Source organism: Oncorhynchus tshawytscha, linkage group LG24, assembly GCF_018296145.1.
Source record: "Oncorhynchus tshawytscha isolate Ot180627B linkage group LG24, Otsh_v2.0, whole genome shotgun sequence".
Classification (NCBI taxonomy): Eukaryota; Metazoa; Chordata; class Actinopteri; order Salmoniformes; family Salmonidae; genus Oncorhynchus; species Oncorhynchus tshawytscha.
In genome coordinates, this window is record NC_056452.1 from 20,288,135 (window position 1) to 20,298,839 (window position 10,705).

The 10,705-nt window shown below is 41.4% G+C and overlaps 1 protein-coding gene across 3 annotated transcripts in view; it reads right to left on the reverse strand.

The window, feature by feature from the left end:
• Positions 1–10,705, reverse strand: part of LOC112223461 (probable E3 ubiquitin-protein ligase HECTD2) — a 39,769-nt gene that overhangs the window by 23,593 nt on the left and 5,471 nt on the right. The window contains exons 1-12 of one of the 3 annotated variants that reach the window (XM_024386483.2): positions 10,550–10,668; positions 9,760–9,877; positions 8,273–8,423; positions 8,088–8,190; positions 5,283–5,372; positions 5,123–5,187; positions 4,912–4,957; positions 3,344–3,453; positions 2,924–3,072; positions 1,257–1,380; positions 858–954; positions 306–413 (exon numbers count right to left, since the gene is read on the reverse strand). In XM_024386483.2, coding sequence (XP_024242251.1) covers positions 306–413; positions 858–954; positions 1,257–1,380; positions 2,924–3,072; positions 3,344–3,453; positions 4,912–4,957; positions 5,123–5,187; positions 5,283–5,372; positions 8,088–8,190; positions 8,273–8,423; positions 9,760–9,877; positions 10,550–10,645 — 1,257 coding nt within the window. In that variant the 5' untranslated portion in view covers positions 10,646–10,668. Of the gene's footprint in view, positions 1–305; positions 414–857; positions 955–1,256; positions 1,381–2,923; positions 3,073–3,343; positions 3,454–4,911; positions 4,961–5,122; positions 5,188–5,282; positions 5,373–8,087; positions 8,191–8,272; positions 8,424–9,759; positions 9,878–10,549; positions 10,669–10,705 lie in introns of those variants that run through there. The other 2 variants (XM_024386482.2, XM_042305487.1) reach the window with 2 other exon arrangements.

Consider the following 10,705-nt stretch of genomic DNA (forward strand, 5'->3'; position numbering starts at 1 on the left):
AAAATTGACAGGGAATTTGACCTAAGACAGGGAATCTTTACTAGGATTAAATGTCAGGAATTGTGAAAAACTGAGTTTAAATGTATTTGGCTAAGGTGTTTGTAAACTTCCGACTTCAACTGTACATACCTTGTATGTTTCAGTTTTGAAATGCACTGAATGGAAAGCAGTGAAATATCTGAATTTACATTAAATGAATTGGCTAATACATTATTGCATAACAGAAATAGTAATCAAGCCTCTCTTCCAGGGCTGTCTTCTTAAATAATGTTTTTGTATGTCTGTTAGATGGGAAATGGTATTACCTCATCCATTGAGTCACTGACCAGCTGCAGCCGTCGGACTTTGATGTTGAGAAAGAGCAAGCTCATGTCCACTCGCTGTCTGCGAGACACTTTGTCCACCAGGCTTTGCTGAAATAAATAACAAGAGCCACTCCTTATGTTGTTACCACAGTACATAATGTTTAAATTGGACCACTGCTGTCTGAGAGGGAGAGCGTATGTTTTCAGTCTGATTCAGTGAGATATACACTGTAAATATTGTAAACGTGTTGTTCTTGGTTTTTCCTGACTACAAGATGGACCGGGAAAAACTTAAGGACCTATACAGTACACACTCCAACATACATAAATTATTTTTTTCTAAATATTAAATATTAAACATATATATATATATATATGCATATATATATGCATTCTCTGTACATTAACACTAGAAAGTCAATATGCCAATATGAAGAATGGTAATAGTTAGTCTGAGAATGTGATGCATTGTCTGTGCTTTGACAGTGCAATGCAATGACACTGTCATAGATGGATGACAAGGACCCATGTGGGCAGTGACCTCTGTCTCACCCTGGCCATGCTGATCATCTGCTGTTCAGAGTCCTTCTGGATAACGGCCTTCTTCACCACCGTGGACAGAATGAAGGCGAACTGGCAGAATGTAAACCTGGGGACGGGGAGGAACAGGGAGGAATATTTGGTTATCATACGGAAATAATGTTTTGGTTTCATCAGGGATGGTGTGATTTTGGTGTATGATACTCATTGAAGATAGCTGCTGGATATATTTGATGTTGCAATCTGATATTATGAACAAATAATCTGTTATGCTAATGCTGAAAGCTGACACAAGAGGGAGCTCCATTTATTTACAGGGAAATACAGGAACCAAAACAGCAAGGGCTGTGAGGAGAATTGAAGAGCACTGGTCAACATAAGCTTTGCTCTGACAATATTGTCCTCTCACACCTGGTAGAGTTTCCCTGAGTCTGCCATATTCGATAGTCTTCCATGAAGTCAGTGTGGTCCAGTGTGGGGTTGTAGAAGTCAACAAAGGGCAGGATAGGCGTGCTAGAAATGATATTGGCTGCATCTACAATGGAGAAAAAAGAGAAACAGTATCGAGTTCTCTTGGAGACTGATATATTCTCATGAACTTTGACACCTCTTCTGACCCTCAAACAACGTCTACCCCAGACACATATGGGTAGATAACCAGACAAATATGGTTAGGAAAACCAGACAAATATGGGGAGATAACCAGACAAATATGGGGAGATAACCAGACAAATATGGGGAGATAACCAGACAAATATGGGGAGATAACCAGACAAATATGGGTAGATAACCAGACAAATATGGGTAGATAACCAGACAAATATGGGTAGATAACCAGACAATATGGGTAGATAACCAGACAATATGGGTAGATAACCAGACAAATATGGGTAGATAACCAGACAAATATGTGTAGATAACCAGACAATATGGGTAGATAACCAGACAATATGGGTAGATAACCAGACAATATGGGTAGATAACCAGACAAATATGGGTAGATAACCAGACAAATATGGGTAGATAACCAGACAGATATGGGTAGATAACCAGACAAATATGGTTAGGAAAACCAGACAAATATGGGGAGATAACCAGACAAATATGGGAGATAACCAGACAAATATGGGGAGATAACCAGACAAATATGGGTAGATAACCAGACAATATGGGTAGATAACCAGACAAATATGGGTAGATAACCAGACAAATGGGTAGATAACCAGGGGTAGATAACCAGACAAATATGGGTAGATAACCAGACAAATATGGGTAGATAACCAGACAAATATGGGTAGATAACCAGACAAATATGGTTAGGAAAACCAGACAAATATGGGGAGATAACCAGACAAATATGGGGAGATAACCAGACAAATATGAGTAGATAACCAGACAAATATGGGTAGATAACCAGACAATATGGGTAGATAACCAGACAAATATGGGTGGATAACCAGACAAATATGGGTAGATAACCAGACAATATGGGTAGATAACCAGACAAATATGGGTAGATAACCAGACAAATATGGGTAGATAACCAGACAAATATGGTTGAGAAAACCAGACAAATATGGTTAGGAAAACAAGACAAATATGGGGAGATAACCAGACAAATATGGGGAGATAACCAGACAAATATGTTTAGGAGAACCAGACAAATATGGGGAGATAACTAGACAAATATGTTTAGGAGAACCAGACACATATGTTTAGGAGAACCAGACAAATATGTTTAGGAGAACCAGACAAATATGGGTAGATAACCAGACAAATATGGTTAGGAAAACCAGACAAATATGGGGAGATAACCAGACAAATATGGTTAGGAAAACCAGACAAATATGGGTAGATAACTAGACAAATATGGGGAGATAACTAGACAAATATGGGCAGGAGAACCAAAAAAATATGGACAAGAGAATTCAATCTCTGTAGAAAGTGAAGTTTAATCCATTACAAGGGGTAGACCGACCCCCCTTTTCCCTAAATCTCCACTCCACTTCACTATCATCCCCCTGCCCTGACCATTGCCCCATCTATGTGAGGGTGGAGATAGAAGACGTCCTACTCACTGAGGAGGGAGAGGACCTTGGTGGCGGAGGGGATCCACCAGGAGCACTTGGCCATGGGGGGCAGCTCCTCAGGCTTGACTGGGAACAGACGGGTGGAGATAAAAAGGTGTAGCCGCTCCACCAGCTGTTTGAACCGCTTCTGGGACAACCTGGGTTAGATAATCATCATCAAGGCATTCTCACCATGGCAAGGAATACATTTTAACTTTCAAAACAGATCGTCTTTTCTTGAAAGCTATGACTGCTCAATTCCTACCAACTCCTACTAAAACAATTTGGAAAACGTCATTTATTTAACTTTCCTGCATAAAGAATAACAACATGGTTTCTTTCTGAGGACTGTGTTTACTTTGTGGATAACAACTACAGCCTGGAAAAGCATGGGACTGCATTAGACAGAGGAACAATTCCGACTCTTACTTCTTAAACCAGTGCATCAGGAAATAGTGGTCTGCTTCCGCCAGCGCGGCTATTTGCCTCAGTAAGTGTGCATAGATGACATATGTGGCTGGGCTGGTGCACTGAGGGTTCTGCAACAAAGAGAAGCTTTTTCAGCAGTGGCACTGCACTTCAAAAAGGAAATAAAGCTTTACAACAGAAGAAGTCTGGCTTCTAATAAAGACTGGCATTACAGAGGAAACCAGACTATTTTACTTCAAACATGACCTCATCCGTTCCCTCGGCAGAGAGAGAGAGTGAGAGAGTGGGAAGAGAAAGAGAGCTAGAGAGAAGAAAGAGAGAGGAGAATAATACCACTGGTATTATAAGGGTCTGACTGACATCAACCAAGCGAATCAGACACATTTACCAAGGCTTCTTCCCACATGGCACCATATTGCTTATATAGTGCACAACTTGATCAGAGGTGCTATGGGCCCTGGTCAAAAGTATTGCACTACTCTATGGGCCCTGGTCAAATGTAGTACACTACTCTATGGGTCATGGTCAAATGTAGTACACTACTCTATGGGTCATGGTCAAATGTAGTACACTACTCTATGGACCCTGATCAAATGTAGTACACTACTCTATGGGTCCTGGTCAAATGTAGTACACTACTCTATGGGCCCTGGTCAAATGTAGTGCACCATTTAGGAAATAGGGTGTTAATTGTGATACAAACCCTACAATGAATTAATTAATTCATACTTGTCTTGTCCCTTTCAATTTCACAGGATCTGTCAGAGAGCCTATCAACAGCCCAAAGACAAATCACACTAAATGTAGATGAGGGAACTGGAGAGACTCAATGACCACAAAAAGTTGCTGGCAAGAAAGGGATGGAAGACTTACTTTTTAATTTACGGTCCTATAAACCCCATAAAACGTCTGAAACAATAATTAATGCATGAATGGGATAGAGACAAGAGTCTCCAACCAAAGTCTCAATTTTTAGCAGACAGAAATCATCCCAGTTCAACTCAGCCATTTCCCAGTCTACCTACCGAGTCTCTCCCAGGCTGTTTGTGTCCATATTTGGCCGGTGCCAAGTCTACCTCTAGTCTGTTGGTCATGTGTAAAGTAAACACTCTGCTCTCCTTATATCCAGAGCCTGACTGAGACTGACTGCTTGGGCTATGACTGGAGTCAATGGGCCATGTGGTGAGGGAGCGCATCAAGAGTTTCCTGTGTTTGCCTTTAGACTGAGGGCTGAGGGGGCATGTGGTGAGGGAGCGCATCAAGAGTTTCCTGTGTTTGCCTTTAGACTGAGGGCTGAGGGGGCATGTGGTGAGGGAGCGCATCAAGAGTTTCCTGTGTTTGCCTTTAGACTGGGGGCTGAGGGGGGGGGGGGTAATGTGTATATTTGAATGTAGAAACGGCCTCACTTCTAATGAGGAAATTGCTGTTATTACTGTTACATAATGAAAGGAGTTTGTTATTTATAGCGTGGAATTAAGTATCAGCGGTCAAAAGAGTACATCAGTCAAATCTGTGTGTCATTTGTACCAGTAGTGTGTACATATACAGCACGTGATGCATGACGTTACCTGAACTAGAATGAAATACGCTCTCAGGTCATCCTTCGTCCGTCGACTGCTAAACAAAGCAGACAATATGAAGTTCATTTAATTTCTCATCCAGTATGTAACATTTGCATCAATATTCAAGTCACAAAGTATAGAGCTTTACTATGTAGAGAGGAATCCTTCGATTTGAGTGGAAAATAAAAGAGCACTACACTATAAGAATGCTACACACCCCTTCCATTCTCTCAACAAGCTGTTAATGATCCCCTTCAGCACTGCTCTCTGGGCATCAGGAGGCTGTTGGATCAATGTTAGATCAAAGTTAGTGAGAGGTTTTCATTTCAACAACCTAATATAAACATGGCTATTCGTTGCTCAATCATTCTACATACCGTGAGCGATAATGCGTCATAGACAGCATTGATGAATTTGGTATTGATTCCTGAGTCTTCAATCGTGTTGAACAGAGGGCTTGCATCTTTCTGGAAAGAGAAATTAAGAGCACATTTAGATTAGGACTAACACATAGGTTAGTTTAGTCTACAGTCGTGGCCAAAAGCTTTGGGATTGACACAAATATTAATTTTCACAAAGTCTGCTGCCTCGGTGTCTTTAGATATTTTTGTCAGATGTTACTATGGAATACTGAAGTATAATTACAAGCATTTCCTAAGTGTCAAAGGCTTTTATTGACAATTACATGAAGTTGATGCAAAGAGTCAATATTTGCAGTGTTGACCCTTCTTTTTCAAGACCTCTGCAATCTGCCCTGGCATGCTGTCAATTAACTTCTGGGCCACATCCTGACTGATGGCAGCCCATTCTTGCATAATCAATGCTTGGTGTTTGTCAGAATTTGTGGGTTTGTCCACCTGCCTCTTGAGGATTGACCACAAGTTCTCAATTGGATTAAGATCTGGAGAATTTCCTAGCCATGGACCCAAAATATTGATGTTCTGTTCCCCGAGCCACTTAGTTATCATTTTGCCTTATGGTAAGGTACTCCGTCATGCTGGAAAAGGAATTGTTCGTCACCAAACTGTTCCTGGATGGCTGGAAGAAGTTGCTCTCAGAGGATGTGTTGGTACCATTCTTTATTCATGGCTGTGTTCTTAGGCAAAATTGTGAGCGAGCCCACTCGCTTGGCTGAGAAGCAACCCCACACATGAATGGTCTCAGGATGCTTTACTGTTGGCATGACACAGGACTGATGGTAGCGCTTACCTTGTCGTCTCCGGACAAGCTTTTTTCAAGGATGCCCCAAACAATCGGAAAGGGGATTCATCAGAGAAAATGACTTTACCCCAGTCCTCAGCAGTCCAATCCCTGTACCTTTTGCAGTATATCAGTCTGTCCATGTTGTTTTTCCTGGAGATAAGTGGCTTCTTTGCTGCCCTTCTTGACAGCAGGCCATCCTTCAAAAGTCTTCGCCTCACTGTACGTGCAGATGCACTCACACCTGCCTGCTGCCATTCCTGAGCAAGCTCTGTACTGCCGGTGCCCCGATCCCGCAGCTGAATCAACTTTAGGAGACGTTCTGGCGCTTGCTGGACTTTCTTGGGTGCCCTGAAGCCTTCTTCACAACAATTGAACCACTCTCCTTGAAGTTCTTGATGATCTGATAAATGGTTGATTTAGGTGCAATCTTACTGGCAGCAATATCCTTGCCAGTGAAGCCCTTTTTGTGCAAAGCAATGATGACGGCACGTGTTTCCTTGCAGGTAACCATGGTTGACAGAGGAAGATCAATGATTCCATGCACCACCCTCCTTTTGAAGCTTCCAGTCTGTTATTCGAACTCAATCAGCATGACAGAGTGATCTCCAGCCTAGTCCTCGTCAACACTCACACCTGTGTTAACGAGAGAATCACTGACATGATGTCAGCTGGTCCTTTTGTGGCAGGGCTGAAATTCAGTGGAAATATTTTGGGGGGATTCGGTTCATTTGCATGGCAAAGAGGAACTTTGCAATTAATTGCAATTCATCTGATCACTCTTCATAACATTCTGGAGTATATACAAATTGCAATCATACAAACTGAGGCAGCAGACTGTGAAAATTAATATTTGTGTCATTCTCAAAACTTTTGGCCACGATTGTACACTTATTAGTGACTCGCTCAGTTCAAGTCTGGATCCCTTTGGGGGAAGGCTAATATTCTATATTATACACTGGGTGGTTTGAGCCATGAATGCTGATTGGCTGTCAGCTGTGGTATATCAGACCGTAGACCACGGGTATGACAAAATATTTATTTTTACTGTTCTAATTACGTTGGTAACCAGTTTAAGCAATAAGGCACCTCGGGGGTTCGTGGTATATTGCCAATATACCACAGCTAAAGGCTGTATCCAGGTACATGTTGCGTCATACCTAAGAACAGCCCTTAGCCATGGTATTTTGGCCATATACCACACCCCCTCTGGCCTTATTGCTTAATTATAAACTGGGTGGTTCGAACCCAGAATGCTGATTGGCTAACAGCCGTGGTATATCAAACCGTATGACAAAACATTTATTTTTACTGCTCTAATTATGTTGGTAACCAGTTTATAATAGCAATAACGCACCTCGGGGGTTTGTGATATAAGGCCAATATACCACGGGCTGTATCCAGGCACTCTGTTTTACGTTGTAAATAAGAACTTAGTCATGGTATATTGGCCATATACAACACCCCCTTGGGCCTTATTGCTTAATTATACTTTGTTATGACATAATTATCCTAGAACCTCTAGGAAGCAATGCAAACCGACCATGACACATGCTAAACATTTACCCAACTGTTGCGTATATGATCATACGTTGTCTTATAGGTCCTGCTCTTATGAATAACCCTCTCTATGGATACCAGGCACAGGTGCTTTTTCCCCCGACTCTGTCAATGACTTTATTCATTTACAGACTCAATAACAACTCTCCAAATTCCCCTTTACCTGGCTACCAGAAATACTTTATTCACCCGACTATTAATACCAAAACAATGATCACCTTTTATTTGCGTTGATCAGTCACATTACAAATTTAGCACATTTGCTTTAGCAATTTTACCATCACACTTATCTATACAAATGAATTGACATAGTAGTGCAATAAGTCCTTATAAATCATGCTGTATAAATAGCACTGGCTTGACTGACAATACAAATACGAAACCTCAGAATTGAACATGGCACAGACATGAGGATTACCCACCTTAAAGGCAGCATTCAGTTCTAAAAAGGAGCCGAACGTGGTCAAGTAGAAATCGTGGACGTGTTTCCAATCGCCTGAGACTGTTGCCCTCTCAATGTCCTCCCTAGTACACATTAGACAAATATTAAAAGTAATTTCTGAATGATAATAATGTGTGTGTGTGTGTACTTACTGTGTGTACTTACTGAAACTCTTTGACAGTCTTGGTGCGGAGGGGCATGACTTTGTCAGTGGCAAAGCGAGCCCTAACATCAGGAGGCAGATTGTCAACAGTGATGCGATGTTGATGTTGATGCTTCAGTCTGACATTAGGACAGATGGGGGGAAGCTCTCTACCTGCAGGCGGAGTAACAACACACATATATTTTTTTTTAAAACACACAAACACTATCATCCCTGAAAATACTGTTATATATTAAAGATGCAATATGAAACTTTGTGGGTGACCCGACCGAATTCACATAGAAATGTGAGTTATAGACTCCCGAGTGCCGCAGCGGTCTAAGGCACTGCAGTGCTTGAGGCATCACTACAGATCCGGGTTCGATCCTGGGCTGTGTCGCAGACCGGGAGACCTATGAGGCAACGCACAATTGGCCCAGCGTCGTCCGGGTTAGGGGAGGGTTTGGCTGGCATGTCCTTGTCCCATCGCGCTCCAGTGACTCCTGTGACGGGCCGGGCGCATGCACCCTGACACGGTCTCCAGTTGTACGCCGTTTCCTCCGACACATTGGTACAGCTGGCTTCCAGATTAAGCGAGCAGTGTGTCAAGAAGCATTGTGGCTCTCAACCTTTGCCTCTATGATTCTCTACTGTATACTTGCTTGTTTTGTTGCAAATTATAGTTTAACAATCTCAATGAACCGTATATAACAAGATGAAACCTGCATAAATGTTTTTTTCTTCTCATATCACAACAATGAGCAGCATAGGGCAATGAACTCTCCATATTTTCAAGTATAAGTGACAGCAATATATTAACATATTTTGAAAACTTCCGTCGCCAGCCCACACAACGGTCGTGTTCATTACACCCAGAACAAGTTCACCCTATAAAGGAACAGCAGTTCTGAATGGGCCTTTGTCTCCCTCATCTGCATCAAGTATTGATGCTCAAGTCTCCTCTAACATCTTTGATCTCAAGAATAGGAAGCCACGACAACACATCTGCCTGGAGCATCGCTCATTAATTCAAAACAGCCTGTATGGGTCACTTTGAAATTGAAACTAGCCTTTCTTTTGGGAGCGCTGTGTGAAAATGATTTCCTTTTAAGCCTCAGAGTGTTATTATTAAGTCTCAAAGTGTACCCTGTACCTGAAGGTAACAATATCAAAAGTGTGTTAGGTAGCCATATTGATAGCACATGATAGATAATACTTGAGTAAATGCTTCTTGCCGGCACTTTGATATTGGTTCACTATGGCTGCGTTTACACAGGCAGCCCAATTCTGATTTTTTCCCCCACTATTTTATGTTTTGCCCAATCGGCTCAGATCTTTTCACATCAGATATTTTTCAGAGCAATTAATGAAAAAAATAATTGCGTTGCCTGTGCAATTGGGCTGCCTGTGAGCTGCAGAAATCTCAGTTCACAAAAGACTGTTGCTTACTATTCAAGTTGACTCTTGAATGAGGTAATGTGAACATTAGGGTTACTATGACGGACCATACCATGCCGTATGCCAGGAAGGATAAACTGGGAGGAGATGCTGTGGCTACCATCCTCCTTTCTGTGGTTTGAGATGAAGTTGAGAGACGGATATGGCAGCTTTGGTCCACGATCAAGTCCCTGTGATAAAAATTACAATTCATTTGACAGACATCATTGTTTGCGTTTAGACAGGCGGCCCAATTCTGATCTTTTTTCCACATATTGGTCTTTTGACAAATCACATGACATCTTTTCACATCAGATATTTTTCAGAGCTGATCTGAATGGTCAAAGGACCAATCAGTTAATAAAATAACAGAATAGGCTGCCTGTCTAAACACTGCCATGAGTCTTGGATGTCCAAAAATTGATATCAGGTCCTGAAATTTTAATAACAGTATCGATTAGAACTATAACAGTATATAACACTATTCATTCACAGCAAGTACTGTAGCACATTGGCCACCAAAATAAAAGTTTGATACATAAACAAAATGTACAGTATAATGTTTGGGCTTTGTTGCAGTGATAATGTGGTATATTACTCACAAAGCTGCTATGCTGTTTTATAACATAAATGGGTTAGGAAGAGCTGGCCAAAAGGTCCCACCCTTAGTTTTAACATCAACACATTTCCAAAAGGATAAACCCCGAGGTCATTGAAATGGTTAAGTTATCATTATGCAATGAAATAAATTGACATTTTATGTCTTCATTGTTACATTGATCCCACATGAAACATGAAAACACATTGGACATGAAAACACATTTAAAGAATATGAAAAATATTTTAAAACATTTCATACTAACAGAGCTGGAATGACTGGAAATTGGAGGGAGTCTATCTCTCTCCCTTTCCGCCTGATGCAGTGGTGTGTGGTTTTCTCTCGTAATGTTGAGTAGCATTTCTTCATCAGTTGAAAAGTATCGTTTAGGTCGCAGTCACATTGCTCTTTTCTTAACTAA